Source organism: Aquila chrysaetos, chromosome 5, assembly GCF_900496995.4.
Source record: "Aquila chrysaetos chrysaetos chromosome 5, bAquChr1.4, whole genome shotgun sequence".
NCBI lineage: Eukaryota > Metazoa > Chordata > Aves > Accipitriformes > Accipitridae > Aquila > Aquila chrysaetos.
The window spans coordinates 8430662-8453514 of NC_044008.1; the positions used below are offsets into that span (position 1 = coordinate 8430662).

The following is a 22853-nucleotide window of genomic DNA, read 5'->3' on the forward strand; positions in this document are numbered from 1 at the left end:
TTGCCTAGCAACGGTGGGCGGCGGCGACCGTTGTCGCTGAGAGGAGCGCTGTGAGGGACGCCGCCATCGCCCTCCGGCCGCCGCATCCGCGCCGCCCGACCTGGGAAGAGTCCCCGTTTTGCGGCCCTCGCACCGAGGTGGGCCGTCGTAAGGGCTGGGTGGCCGGGTTGTGGCTGTGGCGGTGGGAGCAGGGTGGGGTTACGGTCACAGCGGTGACTCGGACCAGGGCCTAGACATCTGCCTGAACACCTTGGCAAATACAAGAAGCTATCCCGTAAAGTCTGTGGAAGTCATTGCAAATCTCTTACTGACTCTTCTAGGACCCCAGACAGGTCCTGTGTTAAGTGATCTAAGAAGCACAGCCATCTCCTCCAGCTGCTCTGGCCCAGGACCTCTCCTGCCCGGGGACCTGAGGCCTCTGCCTGGGCTGAGGGATGCAGCTCGTGCTTTCCCATTTGCAGGCTCAACCAGTAACAAAACTGAGCATGTATTACAGACGTGGCTGCTCACACTGACTGCCACAGACGAAGCGTGGCCTTCAACAGTACTGTATATATAAAACATAAACACAGACAAGTACCTTTCCTCCTCTTCGGCTGGTAGCAGTAAAAGTTCACCAGTGCAGGCACACACGGACCACTCTCCAGGTTCACAAGCACGCACGTGTTTGTGGATGCCTTGAGCACCAGCACAGCCCCTCTGTCTGCCCAGCACCCCTGCACAGATCCCAGGCCCCCTGGCCTGCTTCATGGATCCCCTACTTGCCTGCTAATCCAGCTTGATGCTCACTAGCAAACATGCACTCACACTCGTCCCTCACGCACTTCATGTTCACAAGTCCCCTTGGGTGTACCAGCATAGCCCCCCCTGGCCACTTGATACCCTGGCCTGTACCCAAGGTCGCCTTACTTGCCAGCTAGTCCAGCTTAAAGTTTGCTAGTGAATATGGATACCCACCCCACATACACCTGGATTGGAGAAGATACAGATATCCTGCCTCCCTAGCAGCTGGCACCTGGCACACAGGCTGTGCCTGACAGTCCTTCTCCAACCACCAGCATAGAGCCCCTCACTCATGCCAGCCATGCCCCAGTGGCTGATTTTTCAGGACACATACTGTTCCTGCTCCAGTGGCTGGAAGTTAAAGACCCCCACTCACTCCAGCAGCTGACATCAGGCCAGGGGTGCCTGTACCCCGGGTCTGACTCCAGGAGCTGACACCAGTTTTCACCCTCACACACAGGTCTCACCAGCAGCTGGCACTTAGTCCTTGCAGCAAACACACACGCACAGGATAGAGAGCGAGATTACGCAGGAGAGAGTGAAGACGAGATTTAATAAGAAGATATAAGAAGGTAGGACAGACTGTGATGATCAGGCGCAGGGCTCAGCCAGGCAAGCATACTGACTGGCCCTGTTTTACACATGACTGGCATCTTTTATAGTCCTTTCTGTCTATTCCCATCTTTGTTCCTCCCCGCTCCCTTCCTCTGCACATCCCTCATGGGTTTGTACAGCTCTATTGATTCCCACAGCCCTCTGAGTCTGGGGTCCCACTGGTTTACAGTCTTATCAGTTGCAAAGTCCAGGTTGATATTCCTGGAAGTGGTGCCCGTAGTTCCTTGATAGCCCATCAATTACTGTGAGTGGTGAGGTTTGTTTCTTGTCATGGTCTCTATGTTTGTTTTGTTAGGTCTGTGTCTCTGTATATTTTGTTTCTGATTTCCCCTTTTTTTCCCTTAGTTTCCCGATTGACAAGGTCCCTGATCAGATAACCTTGCTGGAATAAACATTCTCACCATCAATTAGTGTGACTGACCAGGTTTGGTTCTCATCACTGCCTCCCTCATAATTTACTGGTTGGGTTTGTGTCCCCATATGTTCTTGTTTTATGGCTTCCTCCCTTTCTTATTATCCCTTGTTGCATTGAAAAAGGTCCTTGACCAGATGGCCTTAAAGGAGCAGACATTCTCCTCCCACAGACCCTTACAGCTTGTATAAGCGTTAAGGAAACTACCATATGCAAGCCCAGGCTAGTTAGGATTCCATAGAAATTGTGCTATGATTGACGTTGAAAAAAATTTTTTCCCAAAGCCAAAACAGGGGTATATGAAATCTCACTATTTCCCCGAAATTAAGAGTAGGTAAACATTGTCATCTTAGCAAAGTCCACTTCACTGTTCAAAAATTCCCTTTAAGTGAAAAGTGTTAGTATTATGCTGAATATTTTCATACCATTCTCTTGCATTCTTTCATTTGCCTGTATCTGTCTGCTGTCTTTTATCTCTTCCCTGAATTGCAGGCTGTCTCATCTCTCGCTCTTGTGCTATGAAACCAGCTCTATGCCTGGAAGTCAGAGGCACTACAATAGACAAAGAGTATAATTTTTAAAGGGCTTAAACAACAGCCTAAAAATATCAAGATGTGGCTTTTATTATTTGAAGTCACCAAGCTGGCACTTTAAATATATGACCTTTATATATATATTTTTGAGCAGGAACACCTGTGGACAGGCCATCTGAATTAATGGTGACTCAGGAAGTGCCACACATATCTAGATGTCTTGAAGAAGCACATTCATTAGATGAATTCAGTACATCCTATAAAGAAGTACTTAACACTAGTAACATGTAAGTTATCATAAGACACTTAAAGTCGTTATAGTTTAGCATTAATTAAGATCTAATGTTATTGCTAATAATATTGACTGTTTAAAGTCCCAGATTGACAACAGTTCTCATCAATCATTGATGAGCATATAGAGGGCATGAAAAATTCTGTAATGGCTACAAAAGAGCCCTTTACAGCAAGGGAGAAAAAAAAAAATTATGTTGAGATAGATATCACAAAGACTACACTAAAGATTTAGAATAGGGATATACACTTATCATGTTAATTTGTATGTGACACCTCATAAGTGGGTGGGAAAATTATTTTTTCTTTTTCTTTTTTTTTAGTAAATGGTTGCCTTCAATTACAAAATGCTGCAGAGCCTGGAGAAGAATGTTTGGAGTGCTGAATGCAAGAAATAGTTTAGTGTTGCCAGAAAAGAGCCCTTGTGCATATTTTTACTGATCTTTAATGAAGTGTGTGCAGTAAGAGATGAAAGGCCCTTTCTTTGTGTGCTAATGGCTCTCATACAGTTAGATGACAGAGATGCAGACTACTCCTATTTCCACATTATGTTAACAATGATTCTTGATAAAATTTTCCCAAAGATTTGTATGCTGTGGTGAAATATTTTTTTTTTCTCCTTTCCTGCCTTTCTAACAGACTAAGGGCATTTATGCATTTGATAAGATATCAGCATTCAACTTTTCAAGCTCTAGGTTGATACAGGAACTTGCTAAGTAAGGAAATTGTACTCTGTGCACAGGATTTGGAGGCAGCATACTACCCGCAGGGAGTGAGACTGTGTTCATCCTCCCACTACTAAATCCAGAAGCTTTTTCTCCTTTGAAAATACCTTCCTAATTATGAAGCTGACACTCGGTGACATTGCAACACTAGGAAAGGGTGCATTTCTTATCATATCTGCTAGACAGGATAGTGTTCTGGGTGTTTTGCTTGCTGAAGCAACATGAAGTTCTGTTTTAGTAGCAGAATAAGATACACTCAAGAAAGCAAATGCAGTGAAATTCAGGTATAAGGTAGAAGTCAAATGATTCTTATTTTTTGGAAATATAGTTCAAATCCATCCCTGGTGAGTTTCCACTGACTTTGCAATTTTTTTTTTGATTGCTTATTTTATTCTTTTTTTTTTTTACAGTTGGAATTTCTTCTTGTCCCAGTTCTGCTCTGTTCAAGTGTAGCAGTTGATTAACCTATTTACTATTTCTCAGTGGATTGAACAAATGGGTTTTGTGTGAGGAGGAAGACAGCGGCAGTTAGTGCAGATTTTGACTGGGTAAGGGTAGAATAGGATGAATTTTGGTAGGTTGTGTGCCTTGCCTCCTTATCCAATTTATTTCTTAAGACCTGCTCCACTGCGGCCATATGACTGGCAGTGCATTTCTCCTTTCCCCTCCTCTCCCATCCTGAGTGTTTGCTGTTCTTCAGTTACAGCCCAGCTCTTCATTTTGTGGTTCCCAGTTTGGTATCCCTTCAGTAAGAAGACAGGAAAACCTGAAAAACTGCCTGCCCCAGAGGGATAGCAACTGCAAAGATGTGAAATTAAAAAAATTACTGTATTTTAAATTTTTTTTAATGCATCAATGTGCACAGATAAATTTTAGGTAGGTTAGGATGAGATGTAGTGGTGTATATAGCAGTATAGATGAGTTGGGTTTGTCTGAGATCAAGTAGTGCATTTAATTTGATTCCAACGGCTTATAACGTTTTTCTTTTTCAACCTCAGGCTTTGAGGGGAAGATAATATTGTACTGTCTGTAATTCCTTTATTTTTAAATTTTGTTCTACCCATTTCTATATGTCCCTAACAAAAAATCACTTGTTTCCATCTTCTCTATTTAATTTTTAAAAATCTCATTTCAGGAAAAAGTCTGAAGTTTCTGGAGTCATGGCTAAAGCTGACATCAAACCAAAATCTATACATCATGCCAAAAAATGGTCAGATGATGTAGAGAACTTATACAGATTTCAGCAAGCTGGATACAGAGACGAGTTTGAATATAAACAAGTAAACCAAGTTGACATGGTAAGATTTAGAATGCTGAAAGGGTTGTTACTTTAAACTTCTGTCTTATGTTAAACTATTAAATAAAAATAGAGGTGCCACTTATTTCCTTTCATTTAGGCTAGTTTCTGACACACTTTTTTTCTCCCAGGTCTGACTTGAATTCTTAAGCTATTATTAACTGTGCAGAATAACTTCTTTCACAGAAGTGAAACAGAAACACTACGCAGCCTGTGTTTTTTTCCCCCTCTCTTATGCATTTAGAAGCATTATAGATTTCTTTGAATAGATGTAGCTGCTGTCTAAAAGCATAATTCAGTTTTGAGGAAAGGATTATTTCAAAGTGAGCTCTCTGTGAAGTTTCCCCATAACTCTGCCAATAGACCTGATAGGAAACTTGTTCGTTATCCAGGGAGTCAGTCCTGTGTCATTGCTACCGACTTCAGTTTTACAGTTGAATTGTGTGGTAACATAATCAGACTTTGTGCACACTCAAAACTTGGCTTCTATTGAAACTGTCCACAATAGAAACATTTGATGCCAGCTGTGGTAAAGGGAGTTGTGACACAGGCTTTTATCAACTGAGAACATCAATGATGTGGTCCTCTGCTCACTACAGTTGGTGGCAATGCCCCCTAGCACATCAGATGAGCTCATGAATAATGTCCTGATATTCAGTGGCTACTTGAGATTCAAAATAGCAACCAAGAGGTTAATACAGCAAAGAACATATTATCTTTATCAGAGCTCTGTAATTTATCTTCCAAAGCAGCACACACAGTATGAAAAATCCACTTTTAAAAGATCTTAACCTCCTGTGCACATAAGAAAGAGCAGAATGTTCCTAGGAAAGTCACTCCTTGTCCAGTTATCTCAAAGCGTAGCAAAACGTTGATGTGCATAATAAGATGCAGTTTATTATTTTGTTGTGGGCTTGGATACCACTGTAAAGGCTGTGGTGTAAATTCCTTTTAACTGTGAGAAAGGAATTCCCGTAATTAGTGTGGTAGGATCAGTCTGTTTTAGATTTATAGCAGGGCATAACCATAGACAGTTAAACCCTGATAAAAGTTAAAGAACACCTTACTCAATGTAAAATCAGCGTGCATTCTGTTCAAACTTGCCAGGAGCCAGCAGTGATTCTCTTTCAACTTACACATTTTGAAATGTCTTGTTTACTCCATATTATATTTCCCTAATGCAGTTATTATTAATGATACAATTACAATGTAGGTGGAATAAATATTAAGGCTGTTATGTTTAGACAGAGAATGCAAATAACTCAGCTATATGCCTAAAGTAATAAGGTAAGTGATAAAACTACCACTTCTGGGACTCTCCAATTAGAGAATGCTCTAGTTTGACATCCCATTGTCAACCCTGCCTGGAAGAGAAATAAGATTCTTACTACCTGATTTTTAAGGTTTGGTTTGGTCAGAAGTAGTCATAGGTGTTCAAGCTGCAGATAGCTACTAGCGTCATAAAGCTGTTGAACATACAAGAGCTCAAGCCTTTAGTTTAAAGCTTCATGTTGTGGAACACTGAGGAGCACTAGGATGGTGTTGGTTTCCTGCAGGACTGATCCTGCTGTCTTTGAGACTATGATAGATATAGCTCACTTCACTTTTATGAAATTGCTAATGAAAACCACATTTTTCATGGTCAGAAGGATCCTGAAGAAACCTTTAAGTGTGTGTCAGTCCTACAGAAGTGGAACCTTTCAACCTCTCAGACTACTGAATAACTGAATAGCATCAATGTTTTATTCCTAAATGAGGTATTTTAAAACCTTTGATAAGTCCACTTTTTAAATTACTCTAGTCTATCAAATATTCTTAGATCCTTATTTCTAGACTTTTCTGATCACATAATTCTTTATACTAGACCAGAAAACTGGTTTCTGACATCTTGTTCTTAATGTTTTTTTAAAAGTTAAGTAAATTAATAGCGAAGTAGTGTTTAGATGCAAATGAGGTTTTCCCATGGAAGTATACCCTATATTCTTTGCAATACAATGCACAAACGTCATTTAATGTGAGCATGTTCAGGTGATTGTATGTCATTTTTATTCTATTTGTAGGTAGAGTGTTGGCCAGAAACTGGGTTTGTTAAGAAACTTCAGAGAAGGGACAATACGTTCTATTATTATGATAAGCAAAGAGAATGCGAAGACGAAGAAGTCCATAAAGTGAAAGTTTATGTATATTAGTTTTGTTATTGTTCTAATTTGTTTGTGTTTTTTTATAAATCTGTTTGTTAGCATCTGTAAGCAAATGAGATTGTATAATCTGACTTACCTTAAGTATCGATGTCATTCTTGGATAGAAGGAGGAATACTGGAAATGTAGAGAAGCCTGGAACTATAGACATAGGAATTTCATTTTTTTCCTGCTATAACCAAAAGTCTTATTATCCCTTATTTTCCTAGTTACAAATGTTTTGACATAAAAATAAAAAGCTGGTAAATGGGCATCATATATTTGGTTTGACTGTGTGTAAAGTCCATCATAAGTACAAGCACCAATCTTTACTCAAAATACTGGCTAATGTCAGCCATGGTCTCTTGGTGTAGCTAAGGGTTATGAGACTACAAAGGGCCAAAGTAAGGCCAAAATGCTAACTGAAGTTCCCTTGGAGAATAGCAAGAATAACAAGCAAATAATTTAGTGAAGGACACTGAATGATCAAGTAGCAAGGACCAGTGCTAAGCTGCAGATTTGAAAAATGGTTATTGTGATAGAAACAGTCACAACAAAAATGTCTTTCTGAGCAATAGGTAAGGTATCCCCAACGTATTTTTGTCAGGTGCAAGTATTAACTACTTGAGGAGGAAGTATTAATTGACTTGGTAGCATATGCCTTTTTATGGAGGGGCGGAAAAAAAGATTGTGGATTTACATACGGTGAAGTCACTACAAAACTGCAGAGAGAACATGAAATCCATACTATGTAATATTTAACGTTAGGTAACTTACATGGATGATACGCGGGATTTCTGGGCAGAATTCATCTCATCTAACTTCAAATGTCACATTGTCAGCATCTACACCTGATCTTGTCATTTGGACACCCTTTGTTCTGAATGGAGAAAAGCTGGCTCTTCTGGGCACAATTAATTTCTTCTAAATGTAGGTGTCGTGGTTTAACCCCAGCCAGCAACTAAGCACCACGCAGCCGCTCACTCACTCCCCCCCCACCCAGTGGGATGGGGGAGAAAATCGGGAAAAAGAAGCAAAACCCACGGGTTGAGATAAGAACAGTTTAATAGAACAGAAAAGAAGAAATGAATAATGATAATGATAACACTAATAAAATGACAACAGCAATAATGAAAGGATTGGAATGTACAAATGATGCGCAGTGCAACTGCTCACCACCCACCGACCGGCACCCAGCTAGTCCCCCAGCGGCGATCCCCCGCCCCCCCCTTCCCAGTTCCTATACTGGATGGGACGTCCCATGGTATGGAATACCCTGTTGGCCAGTTTGGGTCAGCTGCCCTGGCTGTGTCCTGTGCCAACTTCTTGTGCCCCTCCAGCTTTCTCGCTGGCTGGGCATGAGAAGCTGAAAAATCCTTGACATTAGTCTAAACACTACTAGCAGCAGCTGAAAACATCAGTGTTATCAACATTCTTCACATACTGAACTCAAAACATAGCACCGTACCAGCTACTAGGAAGACAGTTAACTCTATCCCAGCTGAAACCAGGACAGTAGGTGTGTAACATTTGCTTTGAACACGTTGCTGTGACATCAGCTCTGCAGAAGCTGTCCACATGACTGCTACTCTGAGGCACTCGGGAAACGTGAGGTACCATGCTTACCTTCACTCATTAGGGAATTTGAATAAAACATTTTAAGATGCCAAAACTCTAGATAATTGACCAGTAGAACAGATTATTGTTATGTAAACCAGTAGGTGTGTTCATGGTAGTTACAGAAAAAATATTACTAATATCTCCTGTCTCTAGACTGTAAACCAAGGGATATCTAAACTAAGTTTTAGGCATGGATTAAGAGTGTACATTTGGCCATCTGTCTTACAGATATTCTTCCTTCATTTGAACCTAAGATGGTGGCCAACTCAAGATGTGAAATAGAGGATTTACAGCTCCAAGTCAAAATAAGTAGTATGGGTGCAATATTCAAAAGATCTCATTGACAATAGGTGACGATGATCTAGTCACCTTATTTAGACTGCTTGGAAATTTTTAGCTTGAATTTGTATGAGCTCTGTTAGAGAAATGACTGAAAGGTACTCAGAAGAAACTGTGAAACTTTTTTATTCCAGGAAGGTCTTAATGGTGTATAAATAGAGAGTTACTGCAATGACAGAAATAAAGCATTGCTACAATAAATTTCACTTCAGATTTTCATTATGATTTCTTTTTTATTTGGATTGCTCTGGATGTACTTTTTAAGAGACAACTTTTTGCATACTTTGCAATCCAACAGTGGGAACAGAACAATTATCAGGATAACCCATCTATTTTGTCATTTTAAGATAGTGGATCTCACTTTGTTAACTTCATAGTTTCCTAAAAAAGAAATCTTGCAGTGGACATGAAAAAAGCCTTAAAAAAATTCACAAACATAGATGTGTTGTATAGCCAACTCAAATTTATTGACAGAAATTATTGCTATCAGCACACACAGAATAAGTGAGAATGTTTGGTACAGCCATTTTCTCAGTCTATAGAAAAAGACATAGTTGGGCACTCAAGAACAGGAATTAAAACTGCAGGTAACTTTTTTTTAAAGAAAGACTTTTAAAAATTGAAAGAAATGTAAAAGATTATTCTGAGCGTCCCTTATTTTACCTGACTACACCTCATTGTTTTTGCAATACTGCTGGATGCTTTCTCTCTTCTATTATGTTTTAAAACAATGAGTGTGCATTTCATACCGCCCATGGAGATTTCTTTTCATTTCAAACAGGTAGCATGGGAATTCATGTTCCACTTCTGAAATGCTGCTTTTGTATGAGTTGGCAGATTCTTCTCACTTTGAGAGAGTGAATTACCTAGATTTTACTACTTACATTTTTCAGCGTTGTCAGTGTTCTAAAAGGTTGAATCTCACTGTAATATTTAAAAGATTAATGGGATGAAAAGGAAAGATAAGCCTTGTAATTAGTGCCGGAGACCAGTTTACAGACATAGTCTTTGTCAGCCCTAATGCTGTATTTGGAAGTTTGCTCACTTCATTAGCCAAACAGCAGGTTTTGTATTGATAGTGATTTTCAGCTATAATTGTCCTTTGACATCCAGTTTGTATCCATATTTCACTCCAGTTCATGCTAAACTTAAGGTTACATAAAACCACTCTCTTTTTTTAAAGACCGTATCTGTGTGATGGCCTTAGCTATGAAGCTAAATGGGTTCCTCTCTTTAAAAAGAAACAGGTACAGGGGTTCTTGCCTGAGTTCAAGTTTGTCTGTGATCAGTAGATAACATTAATCTAGTATAAGGATGTTTTCTTGAGTTCATTCTTAGAATCATAGAATGGTTTGCATTGGAAGGGACCTTAAAGACCATCTAGTCCCAACCCCCCTGCCATGGGCAGGGACACCTTCCACCAGACCAGGTTGCTCAAAGCCCCGTCCGACCTGGCCTTGAACACTGCCAGGGATGGGGCAGCCACAGCCTCTCTGGGCAACCTGTGCCAGTGCCTCACCACCCTCACAGTGAAGAACTTCTTTACATCTAATCTAAATCTCCCCTCTTTCAGTTTAAAGCCATTACCCCTTGCCCTATCGCTACATGCCCTTGTAAAAAGTCCCTCTCCAGCTTTCTTGTAGGCCCACTTTAGGTACTGGAAGGCTGCAGTAAGGTCTCCCTGGAGCCTTCTCTCCTCCAGGCTGAACAACCCCAACTCTCTCAGCCTGTCCTCATAGCAGAGGTGCTCCAGCCCTCTGATCATTCTTGTGCCCCTCCTCTGGACCCGCTCCAACAGGTCCATGTCTTTCCTTGCTGAGGACCCCAGAGCTGGACGCAGTACTGCAGGGGGGTCTCACCAGAGGGGAGCAGAGGGGCAGAATCACCTCCCTCGACCTGCTGGTCACGCTTCTTCTGATGCAGCCCAGGGTACAGTTGGCTTTCTGGGCTGCGAGCACACATTACTGGCTCATACTCAGTTTTTCATCCACTAATACCCCCAAGTCCTTCTCCTCAGGGCTGCTCTCAATCCACTCATCGCCCAGCCTGCATCCAGATTTGGGATTGCCCCGAGGCACGTGCAGGACCTTGCACTTGGCCTTGTGGAACCTCATGAGGCTCACACGGTCCCACTCCTCCAGCCCGTCAAAGTTCTCCCTGAAGTGGCTTTGGTATTCAGCTGCGCTTGTTGAGCATGAAGCTGATACTTGAATAGTAGCAAGTTTTCCTCTGCTACCGTTACGCCGGATGTATCTCTTTCAGTCAAAAAAGCTGTCAAAAGAATGTACTGTGTCAGTATTTTCTCTTATTTGATAAATCTGTAACTGAAATGTCTGTCACCTCAGTTTTAAGCATGTTCAAAACTGTTAGCTTGCTTCTGTCTTAATTTAAGGTCTGTAAGTTGTGAAAAAGTATTGGAAGTAAGCAATCTGGGGAAACTGTGCTTCATTTTGGGGGTGACACAACAATTCATATCAAGATAAATAACATTTCTGAACGCCATTACAAAAACTTTTTTTACTGAACTTTAGTAACTTTAAAGAGATAGAGATAAAATCACATCTCTCCATTTTATTGCCTAGAGATGAAAATATGTGCTATTTTGGTGATTTGAGTCTTAATAAAACATAATTCTGTGAAAATACTTTCCAAGGTACTTTTATTATCTGTTGGTATTCCTCTTATCAGGGAATACCGTAATGCTTTCAATGACCATTTGCAGCAGCTCAGCAAATGGATGATGGCAAGGCTTCCTGTTAGCAAGTGCTTACCAGCCACCCAAGTCTGATGTACTTCCTCTAATTCTAATTCACTTCATGGCGTTGTACAAGACAAGAATAAATGCTTTCTGTGCCTGTTGAAGCTCATAAAAGGAGGTGAAACAAACTTTTCCAAGACCTACTTTTCAGGCTTTGTGTTTGACAGCTACAAGTGAAATGGGAAGGGTGCAACCTCTCTGAATTCATCCAGTTACACTGGGGAAATAAAAGCTGCATTTGTGTGTTCTAGGCAGGTTTTCTATGTTTTCAGCCTTTACTTGAATTCATTATGGAACAGTATTGTCTGAAAGTGAAACTATGGTTATTTGGTTGCTGTGCAGTCACAGCAGCTCAAAGCACCGCACAGAAGGATGGTACAAGCGTTTTAATTGTCACTTTGGTACTCGAGTGGACAGTTGTCTTTCCAGCTCTGAAGACAGTTGAACCTCAACCTTTTGGTTTTCAAATACGGTTCCCTTGCTTCAAGGTGTTGAAAATGATTGACTGGCTTCAAATTTGTTAAAGGCAACTTTCTAACTCAAACAGCTGTTGATGCCGCTGTTCCTCCCGTTGTCTGATACAAGTGAAGTCTGTCTGAAAGCAGCTTGAATGGAGCTGCCTTACCGTCTTTGCAGGTTCTCTCCTATTACCCCAGTTCCACTGGGTTTATATTTATTTGTAGGCGCTGCTTTCTTAGTAGCCTGCCTGTGCTGAGTGCCTCTTGGCAAGTTGTAATTACTTAATAAAACACATTTTCCTTCTTGTTGCAGTTGAGGCTTTGCATTTACTTCAAGTCTGAAGCCCAGCACACTCGCAAATGGTATTCTGGGAGGGTGACTGGTGAATGTCTGTCTACTGTCAGGAGAGTTCCAGGTTGGCTCCAAAAAACCCCTGCAACGTAACTTTGAGCAAACATCACTATTTTTATGGATACTCTGTTCAGCCAGTGTATTTACACATCTCGGTGTTGGGATAGAGTATCTTTGCTGGTTGGTGCTTTTGTGGCCCTTTTTTCCCTCAGTGCTCTCCCATATTCTCTGCCTTTGCAGGCACCCCACGCTCATGGATCTCTTGAAAATCCTTGAGTCTTTTCTTCTACTCACCAGTTAGTGCAGCTTGATGCTAGCAAAATTACATGCAGATGGGACTAAATTCACTATGGAAATATAAACACAGCCAGGTTGCTGCGGGTGCTGGCACTCAACACCCCTCAGATAAGCACATACCTCCCCGTCTCTCTGGTGATGACAGGCGGACCTGTGGTCCCTGTCACCCATGGCCCCTTCTCCAGGGGCTGGCACACAGGACAGACAGTGAGATGACACAGAAAAGGTAATTAAGAACGGGATTTAACAAGAAGACAGGCCAGACTGGAGGGATCGGGGCAGGGCCCAGTCAGGTGAACGTCCTGCTCGCATGTGTCTGACCCCTCCAGCCTCCCTCCTTGCCATCTTCCCATACTTGTTCCACCCTGATCCTTCCCTGCCTGGGTCTTCGGTCCTTCCCCTAAACATCCCATAGTAAGTTTCGTGCAGTCCCCCAGGCTCCCTCAAATATCCCTTAATATCCACGCTAACTACGTTTCCTCCTTATCAGTTACAAAATCGAGGCTGACCCTCTCCAAGGCTGGAGTAGTTCTTTTAATGGCCCATCAGCCAGTGCCTGAGGAGCTCTGGCCTCCGTTATTATCTCTCTTATCACCTGCTCATTAATGTTTGTGTGTCTGTGCGCTTAATTTAGCGGTTTCCTCGTTATTTGCTATTTCTATGATACGGAATAGTCCTTAACCAAATAACTTACTGAACCAGATGCTCTCGTATTTCACATGTCTTCATGCCAACCTCCCCGAGGCAGGCGGCTCGGCTGCAGCGTGAAGGATGATGCTGTATAGAGGCACCTACGCAGCAGGACCTCTGTGATGCCGCTGCTGCAGATGTGTGGGCAGGAGGCAGCTCCAAGGACGTGGAGACAAAGGGAAAGGAATGCCTAAAAACAGGAGGAGGAGGAGGAGGATGGGGGAGGGAGGGAAAAAGGGCGTGAGTTCAGGGAAGGACGAGCGTGTGTGAGGAGTCAACCACACAGATGCATCAGCATTCTGCCAGCGATCGTGTACCAGCAGAAACCTCCTCCCTTGCTGGCAGCAGCTCAGCTTTTGCTGGCTGGGGAAGCGGGACATGGTCCCAGCTCCTCGCTGCAGATGTTCGTCCTGCCTTGGCAGGAGCGCCCGATTGCCTCAGCCAAGGGGAAGGTGTCCTGCTTGGGTGGATAAGCTGCAAGCAGCTGCTTGGTTTTGCAAGGGGGACGGAGCAAAAAGCAGGCGGACTGGACACATGGCACGTTCTTCGTTTTTGCCCGGTGATTCTAGAGGACGTCAGCTGCGCTGCGCTGTCCTAGGGAGCTCCCTCGTGCCAAATACACGATGTTTTTGAGGAACAGCCAACGCTGGGATGTGAGCGGGGAAGAGCCAGCAGGTGGGCTGTGGGCGCTAGGAGGTAGGTGCCAGGATGCTGTGCCTGGAGAGATGGGCTGGAGCCAGGCACGCTCGATACGGGGATGCGTTGGGCAGTGTTTCTGGAGGAAAGAGGATGGTGGCCCTGCAGATCTGCCTCTTTCCACAGCTCTGGTCTCCTGAAGCTATAGGCAGCGGACGTCTCGCTCTGTAGCCCTGTTCTGTGGCTGCGGTGGGTAGAGCCTGCCAACTCCCATCCTAACCTCCCTGACAGATCCGTCTTCATCTTGTTCAGAAGGAACTTGAGTCGCAGCCCAGAGGGACCCCTCTTCTCTCCATCGACCCTTCATAAAGGAGGCAGTCTGCCTATCAGGGGCTGAAAGATCACTGTTTTGAGATGCTCATTTAAAAACGTGAAATACCTGTTTGATAGCCTATCACTTACAACTTTGGTCTCACCAAGCGAGAAAGATTACTACACTTGCAACTACTAAGACAGAGATTTATGTAAAATGTCATTGGATTAGTATTTTGTCAGGCCAGAGCAATATTTCAACAGAGAAGAAAGATTTATGGATCTGAAGGATGAGTTCAGAAGAGGTGTTCAGAACAGATACTCCTTGGTAGTATGTATATTGCAGGCAGATTTTTGAGAATGCAAGGCAAAAGAAATAGAAGAAATATAAAAGCTTAAGTATGCTACAGACAGCAAGAAGACATTAAAATGTCATTGGGAATCTTAGTTTAGAAATAGCTTCTCTGTTATTTACAGTTTTACCATTTGTATCCATCAGATGATAGGAAAAACCCCACAACAAATGTCATAATTCCTGCTTTACTATATCAGAGCAAAGTAGTAGGATCCAGCTACACCAGATGAAATAATTTACCGTCTGTAACCAAGGAGAATGTGAAGCATCACCTGCTAAATATAAACACTTTCGGTTCAGAAGTCTGGAGTCATATACACTCCCAGTCTTAAGACCAGTAGTTCAGGACTCTCTAATTTAGTAATTTTAGATCTTAACAAACTTTGGAAAACTGGAGACGTGCCAAAGGACATGATCCGGTACTTAAAAGGGAATGATACCAGACTGAATAAACAGACTCAAATCAGGGATAAATTAATGAAGTGGTTACATTGGGACTCTGTCAATAAAGAAAACGGAGTTAGAAAGTGTTTTCCTCTGTGCTCAGCTGATCAGATGCATCTTGGCTGATTTGAACTATCAGCGACGAGCCACAGGAGAGATGAAGAAATAGGTGCTTCGGAGGTTTTGTTTCTGGAACATCTTATTTTACTGCCTGAGGACTACTGCAGTTTCTAACCACTATCATCAATCTCAGCCCAGAGTTACCTAAATATAAGCAGCGACTGGTGCTGTGCGAGACCCCGAGGTGAGCGGTTCACACCTCTCACAAGGGATGGAGCCCTCCACCCTCAGACTCCGTGAAATCCATCAACTTTTAGTAAGATAACAGCTCCCCTGTGCAAATAGCATTTAAATTACTTGCTTTTCAATTCAGAGGCTGTAGCTGCTGCAGGTTTTGAATTGCACAGCCCACGGAGACGAAAAAGCCCGTGGCTGCTGGCAGTGCCAGCTGGAAACGTTCCAGCACAGGAGGCAGCAGTCTGGATTTCAGGCAGGTGTTTTAGTCACCCTGTGGCTAATGACCATTTAATGGAGCGTGTGCCTCAGGGACACCGAGTTTTGGGAAGGAAACCTCCTTCTCCTGGATGCGCTTGGCTGCCAGGTAGCCTTGAGGTGACTTGGGAAGATGCAGGAGTCACGCAGACCCTCGCTGCTGGTGGGATGACGTCTCCTGGAACAGCGAAGCACGCTCGCTGCGGGCGAGGAAGGTCCTTCGCCTCACCTCTCCGCAGAGAGCATCACAAACCCCGTATTTCAAGGATGTGGCGGGGCCAAGGGGACTATATGCACATAACGAGGAAGGACAAGGAGGGGGAGATTTTTTTTTTCTGTTCATCCCACTGTGGAAAGCTTAAATGACAAGATAGAAAACCTGCAAAATCAGGAGATGGTACTGTTGTTCTATGTCCTTTTGTGATTTATTAAAAGTAGCATTTTTTTTCCCTCTTGAAAATACAGTAACAATCCAGATTTCCCTGCGATGTTACTGCCACCCTCCCTGGGCTGACAAGCGATGCTGCCTAAGTTGAAAATGCAGTAGATGTGAGGGCTGGTTTTGCCGTTACCTTCACTGGTGTCCCCGGTTCAGCTGGTGCACGGGCTCCAAGCACGGAAATGAGGGGCGTCAGTTCGAGCGGCTTTCCCCTCCTCTTCAAAGGGATGTCTTGAAGCAGGCTCACAGGTGCTGCCCCGCTAAAAGTCTGTCACCAACCTGAAAGAAGAGTTGGGTGTCGGTAAATTGCTTATACAGGTATCAGAGGCTCAGAAGGGAAATTTTCATGATACATGCGTACTTATATATATTTTAACGAAACATTTCTCTTTTTGAAGATATTTTTTCTCAAAAATAAAAAATCTTGAAGATATTTTTTCTCTAAATCTTCTATCAAACGCTATGATTCTTTCAGTTGAGATTTTGGGGCATGAAGGAGCAGACGTGAAAGCTTCTGTGATACATTAAATAAGATAACGTAAAAGAAAGAGAATCCACAATCCTCATGAAACTCAAAACTGCTGGAAACCCAAAGGAGAGTGAAGATTATAATGAATAATTCGGACAACACATCCCCAACTCTGAATGTTTCAGCTTCTTCATTTGCTCAATCTCTCATCTGATCTCCAAGAGCTAAACATACACGTGGAAAAAGTAAAATGAAATAGTTTTGCAGTACCATTTAAAGCGTTCTGCCTGTCTTTCCCAGCTCCGAGGGATGCCACGGGCTGAGACGCGCACTGAATCTGTGAGCTCATGCCTCCCTCTGCTGACTGCCTCCCCCAAACCTCTCCCTGACTGCAAACGATAAAAGGACGTGATTTTTTTTCCCCCCTCCTGTTGGGCTAATGTTCCTCCCCATGTCCCAAGCAATGACCATAACGTCCAGGGAGCTGGTGGATACGAGCTGCTCACATCAGCCCCAGCCCCACGGTGCCGGCGCTGGTCACTCCAGCAGTGCCATGTCCCCCGCGTGGCATCCGCCCCTTGGGTCCCACTGCCACTGGAGCTCACTAACACTAAAATAATGTGTGAATGCTTGTTTAAGGGAAAATCTCCAAAAGCTGTAAGGCAGAGACTCAAAGAAAGTTGCTGTAAGCTGAGAGAAGCAAGCAAGGACCTTTGGCTAGATCACTAGATTACAGCTGGAGTACGCTAGAAATATTTTGGCTGAATTTTGATTTTAATTTTTTTCAGTTTGAATATGTCTGTAACACCGCTTCACATCACTTTAAAAATCTCTCGGTCCTTACAGGCAGCTAAGTAAAATTGACCGTGGGAACCGCGAAACATAAAGGTTTTGGTTTCTCTTCTCTTTTCACACACATTCTTCAGAAACCCCATGTCCTCACAGCAGAGCATGTGCCCCGGGCACATGCAAAGGCACAAAATGTGCAATCTCAGCAATGCAAGAATAATTGGAAAAAATCGTGCCCCTTGCTCCGGGGTGGAGAAGCGATGCTGGAAGTCCTGGAGCTGGTTTTCCCCTTCCTTTGGGTGACCCTTTCCACAGAGGGAGACAAACCCAACTCTTCTGGGACTACAGAGAGGGATCTCAGTGTCCTAAATGTCTTGTCCATTTTTAACTCTTCCAGAGCATTTCCTTGGGTTGGGGGCTGACAGAGATGAATTTGAAGTCCATTGTAATGAAGCAGGTTTGTTAATCAGGTTCCCTTTAGACTTAAAAACACAGGTGGAAACTGGGTCCTCCAAGAAGTTTGGGTTGTGGAAGCTTTATTAGAAAGCTCCAAAGAAAATCGTATCCTTTCAAAATAAATCATGCCAAATAGAATAGCCAAAGGGCCATCGCACTGGGAGCTGAAGGCTGATTTAACGGTGCAAAAACCAATTACCAGGCTGTAATCACTAACGGCTGTGTCAGGAAGCTGAAATCGCTACGGGGAAGGAGACAGGAGACCAGTGGCTGCTGTTGCTGGAGCTGCGACTAAGATAAATTGCAGCAGAAAGCCAGTGCTAACAAAGAGTTACAGAATAAATTGATGCATTAGAAAACCCAGCACGTTAGATCACTTGAAAGGACACGCAGAGCATCAGAGAGCCGGGTCGGTGAAGAGCTAAACACAGCATTGCCTGCACAGATGAGTTACTGACCTCCACCTTGGGACTCGAACAGCCAGCTGATGAGTTATGGAGGCAGCAGCAGTAATGACAATGATATATAATTAGCCTCGGGATAGATTAAAATTTTCATATATGTGCTGAATTAAATCTTTGCCCAGAGTACAGGAGAAACCACACGATGGCCTTTAGAATAAATAAAATATTAGACAGGAGAGAGCATATATTTTTTTACGAGTCTACAGTGCTGATGTTCTAAAGAGACTCCAAAGCTCTCTGCAATTTATGGGCCAAATCTATTTCTTGGAAGCAATGCCAGGACTCCTTTTGAGAAAGGAGAGCTAAAGCTCAGCGTGTAAACCTTGGAACTGCTCTAACACTTAGACGCAGCCAGCTGTGACTAATGTAAAGCGCACTAAACAAGAACAAGGGAAGGCATAGTGTGTCCAACCTGAGCAGAACAAACCTTTGCAATGTTAAACCATCCGAGGTTTCCTTTTATAGTATTTCCTCCATTAAAAATCAGGTTGTTTTTTATTTCAGAGCTGAAAAGTATACGTACTTTTCACTGAAGATTGATGTACTTACTTTAAATTGTAGAAAGAAGTGAGTCGGTGTTATGGAGCATCAAAATTGTGGCAGTCATGGATGCACTTGTTTTGAACTTGATATTAGCAGCTTGTCTTTATTCTCAGACAATACAGCTTGATTCAGTTTTTGCAAAAAAGCCAGTCTCTATGAGAAAGAGAACAAATCACCAAGCAAATTGGGCAAATAATTTTATCATTTGTTCCATTCCACCGGGTTGTAACGAGGGAACAGAGGATCCCCTACAGCTTTGAACCGTGGCAGAAAACCAACAGCTCTGTTGTGTGATCTGTCCCGTGAGTGAGCATCAGCAGATACGGGGAGCGTGGACCCACTGCACACCCATGGTCCATCACTGCCCAGCCAAGTAAGATATGGAATATCCCTGAAGAAGATTGGTAGCATTTTCACTGAGGATGAGACACGTATTCCGAGTACTGACATAAATGTTAAGGTAGAGAGGTCTTTAACCACACGTGCCAGGACTAGAGGCATGGTCTCATTTCCCAAGGGAGATTTCAGAAGTTTGACGAGCTCTGAAATACGGGCTCACTGGATCCTGCATCCCGAGTCAGGTGTATCAGCCTCTTGGTGGCAGCAGGGTTTGTTCCTGGAGCTCTGGCTGCAGGAGAGGCACCACACCAAATGCATCCTATTCCATGGATGGAGTAGGATCCGCTGCCAAATTAATTTTTTTCCTCAGTTTGTGCTTGTACAAAGAGGCTTCAGGTTGAAAAGGATGTCTAGTTTCCAATGCCAATCCCCTTTCCCCACTTCATACTATTTTTCACAAGTCAATGAATCTCCATCCTTAAAGCAATGTGATTTCCTGCTCCCCACAACTCAGCCTGAAAGGTTATCCTAGAACTGGTCTCCTTCGATTGACTGAAATCCCCCAGTCTGAACACGCTATTACGGGTCCATCCTTCATAGCCATTTGCTCTTGTGCCAACATAACCTGTTACCTTAAACATTTTATCTCGCTCTCTAGCGTTTACTCCTCCCCACGCCGTGTATAAAAACCGCAGTACCCCTTCTTGGCCTCCCTGTCGCAGGGCTAACCAAGCCAAGCTTTTCAGTTTCCCCTTGGAAGACGGGCCCTTGTGCCGATCATGCCACCGTTGAGCTCCTCCCAATACCCGTTTCAGAACAAAACAGTCTCTCCTGAGCGTGAGTGACCAAAACGAGGAACAGACTCCAGATGGGATCTCACTGGTACTTGGTACCAGGGCAGAAATTACTCCTTTTTCCTGTAGAAATTCCTCACCTGGGGTCACATCAGCCTCCGCCGCTGCTATCCCACATTGGTTCATGGATATCATATGACCAACAGCAAAAGCTTTCGCCTCCTTTTTCCATTTCTGAGGGAGGAAATCCCGGCTTAGGGCAGAAATTCCTGTTTGTCCCTAAGTGACCCACGAGTCTTGATACCTCCACACCCCTCTCGCTGCTGTTACTCCTGTATAGCCTCCAATAAATGATCTCTCAGAGAAAATTTTCAATCTTATCTTGCTTCTTCCCTTCCGTGAGGACTACTGCTACAAAGAGTTATTCATTCCCAGCCTCCGAAGGAATTCAGCTGCATCGTGCACTGACAGAGAGAACGAAACTTGTGGACGGGCAGCGGTCTCGCTGAGATACTTGCTGCTGGGGAGCATCAACTCTCGGATGAAGCGGAGCGGCTCCCACGGGACATTTCTCACCTAATGATCCAAACGTGTCTCCTATTAAGAAAGAGGACGCAGCTCCACGAGACACACCGTGTGCTGAACAAATGTTGTCGTCCACCGGAAAGGACGCAATTTATCAAACCGTTTGTATCGTGAAAACAGACACTTGGCCGAGTCAGCTGCTAAATCCGCTATGTTATCTGTTGGGTCTGTTACATTAATGGCTCAATCAGATCCTCGCTCATCAAATTAGAGTTGCTGCCTGCTGACCGAACGTGTCACCCAGAGTGGCATTTTGATGCACAGGCAAGTGGTCCAGGCAGGAGATGCAGATGGGTTAAGTGGAGAAGGCATGTAGCATTTAAAAAAATGCGATGCTGCAGCAAAGCATGGGCTGAGTAACTCCCCTGTTCTGATCTCAGCGTGGACACCCGATCACTTTGTCCCCTTCAAGGTGCGTTTGGCTTGTCCCAGGGCCACGCGACAGGCCACAGGAGCCACGGCTGTCCCACACCACCACCAAGCCCCAGCTGTGACTTCAATGCTGCCACGGCACCGGCTCACTGGGGCTGTCACCCATCTCTGAAGACCACGGGCTGCTGCATCCTGGAGGTCAAACTGATGGCTATTGCCTAGCGACATTCCATAACAGAAAATATTGTTCTAGATATCTAAGGATGAAATCTGGTCTTCTTGCTCCTGAGCAGTCTAAGCGATACCTTTCATACCAAAATCTTAGAGCTTCAAGTGTTGGAGGTGCTGATGATGAGCAAGGAAGGACGCAACAGAAAGGGAGTTTTTGTCAGTGTATGTCCTAAAGAGGCTGAGAAAAGCACAACCTACCTCCCTTGGCCAGAAACGTGAAAGGAATCTTGAAACGAGCTACGCAAGTGAAACCCCTGGCGAAACAGATAAATGGTTTTATTTGTCTTATGAACCCCAACTACGCTAGACTGTATTTCTGAGTGCCATTGGTTGCCATCTTCATCTCATCTATTAGCTATTTATTGATGCTATTTATATTCAAGTAACAGTTTGTGGTTTTCGTCAAGTTTTGCCTGTGTTTTGCATTTGTTCTTAATTATTGGTAATTAGTCAACGGGTGCTGGAAGAAGGTTATGTCCATTTATCCTATTGAGCCGTAACTCCAAGCATAAGCACAGCAACGCAGGGGACTCCCACAGTCGCTCCCCTCCAGCAACCCAGTGCTTCCTTGGCCCCAGCCAGACCCTGCGCAACCCTCAGTATTTAATCTGGGCAGAGCCAGAGATTGCTCAGGAATATAAGTGCTGAAAAACGAGCGTAAAACCAACCGTAAGGTTTCCGTATGTCAAGAGCACTTGTGTGTCAGGAAGTCACACCCTTCACCCCGTGGGATTTTTTTTTTCCCGAGTGGCTCAAGATGACATGAAGAGTCTCTCCGCTGAGTCCTGGAGACCCTTCTTCACCCAACAGTGAGTGTGGGAACAAACGCTGGAGGCTTACAGGAGGTCTTTGTGACTTTCCACCCAGTACTTCAGCTCAGGACGAAGTCAAGCTCGTCGAAAGCTTGATAATTTTCTGGCCTTGCTTGAACTTAATGCCTTTCATCTTTGAAGTTGCGGTGCTTTGGTCTTCAAGCCTGTTGACCACAGAAGGCTTGAGTGGAGATCAAATGCACCCAGACCCCTGCGTACGCAGCTCGGGCCCCGAGGTCAAGCAGTCCCGGCATCACTTTTCACCTAAACCGACTGAAATGTTTTGCAAGAAAAGCGACCGGTTTCACGGGATTCTTGTTCAATGGTTGGGGAGCTCCTACGAGCCGTGACCAAGTGGCCTAAAGGGGGATCTTGGGTGACTGGGGGTGGCGGGAATTGGACCCCCCAACTGAAGAAGTGCACAGACAAAGAAGGAAATGCCTATGTCATTTCTACCAAATTCCACTCATACTCAGTGGAGTTTGTCTTTCAGGGTAAGAAGCCGCCTGGGAAGTCCTGGAGAGGTGTGTGGTAGGGGAGAACAGGGTCAGGGGGAAACAACAGAGCCAGTTGGAACAAAAAAATTCAAAATCTGTCCTGGGAGCCATGACATTTGATGCATCTTAATAGGTTTATTTTCCTCCTAAAATGCACTTGGAGGAATGTTGTGGCCGTGACAGTCTGGGGATATCCAAGAGGAAAGATATTTTGTGAGCCCAAGGGATGCAGCTGGAAAAAATAAAATTAATTTAAAAAATGAAGTTAATAATAAAATTTATAAAAAATAAACTAAATATAAATAAATATTAAAATAAATAAAATTTAAAAAAAAAAAAAAATTACTCCCCCCACCCCAGGCTTTCTCGCCTGCAAACCCATCTCCAGCTCTGAAAAAGCGGCAGCAAGCTTTAGG

At 43.8% G+C, this 22853-nt stretch overlaps 1 protein-coding gene and 1 long non-coding RNA gene across 4 annotated transcripts; one reads left to right on the forward strand and one right to left on the reverse strand.

The window, feature by feature from the left end:
- The first annotated feature begins 3 nt into the window (after positions 1–3).
- Positions 4–9566, forward strand: MEIG1 (meiosis/spermiogenesis associated 1). Of its 3 annotated transcripts, XM_030016357.1 has the most exons (6): positions 4–137; positions 1244–1355; positions 2498–2630; positions 4495–4657; positions 6717–7768; positions 8354–9566. In XM_030016357.1, the coding sequence occupies exons 3-5, from the start codon at positions 2527–2529 to the stop codon at positions 6843–6845; spliced, it is 396 nt and encodes a 131-aa protein (XP_029872217.1). In that variant the 5' UTR covers positions 4–137; positions 1244–1355; positions 2498–2526; the 3' UTR covers positions 6846–7768; positions 8354–9566. The 3 variants fall into 3 exon arrangements, with proteins under 3 accessions (XP_029872217.1, XP_029872216.1, XP_029872218.1); XM_030016356.1 differs by lacking the exon at positions 1244–1355; XM_030016358.1 differs by lacking the exons at positions 1244–1355; positions 2498–2630.
- Positions 9567–12158: 2592 nt separating this feature from the next.
- On the reverse strand, positions 12159–22664 carry LOC115341178. The gene is made up of 3 exons (XR_003923312.1): positions 21723–22664; positions 18814–21691; positions 12159–16365 (listed from the first exon to the last, which is right to left on the reverse strand). It is a non-coding gene; the product is annotated as an uncharacterized LOC115341178 (long non-coding RNA).
- Between the last annotated feature and the right edge of the window lie 189 nt (positions 22665–22853).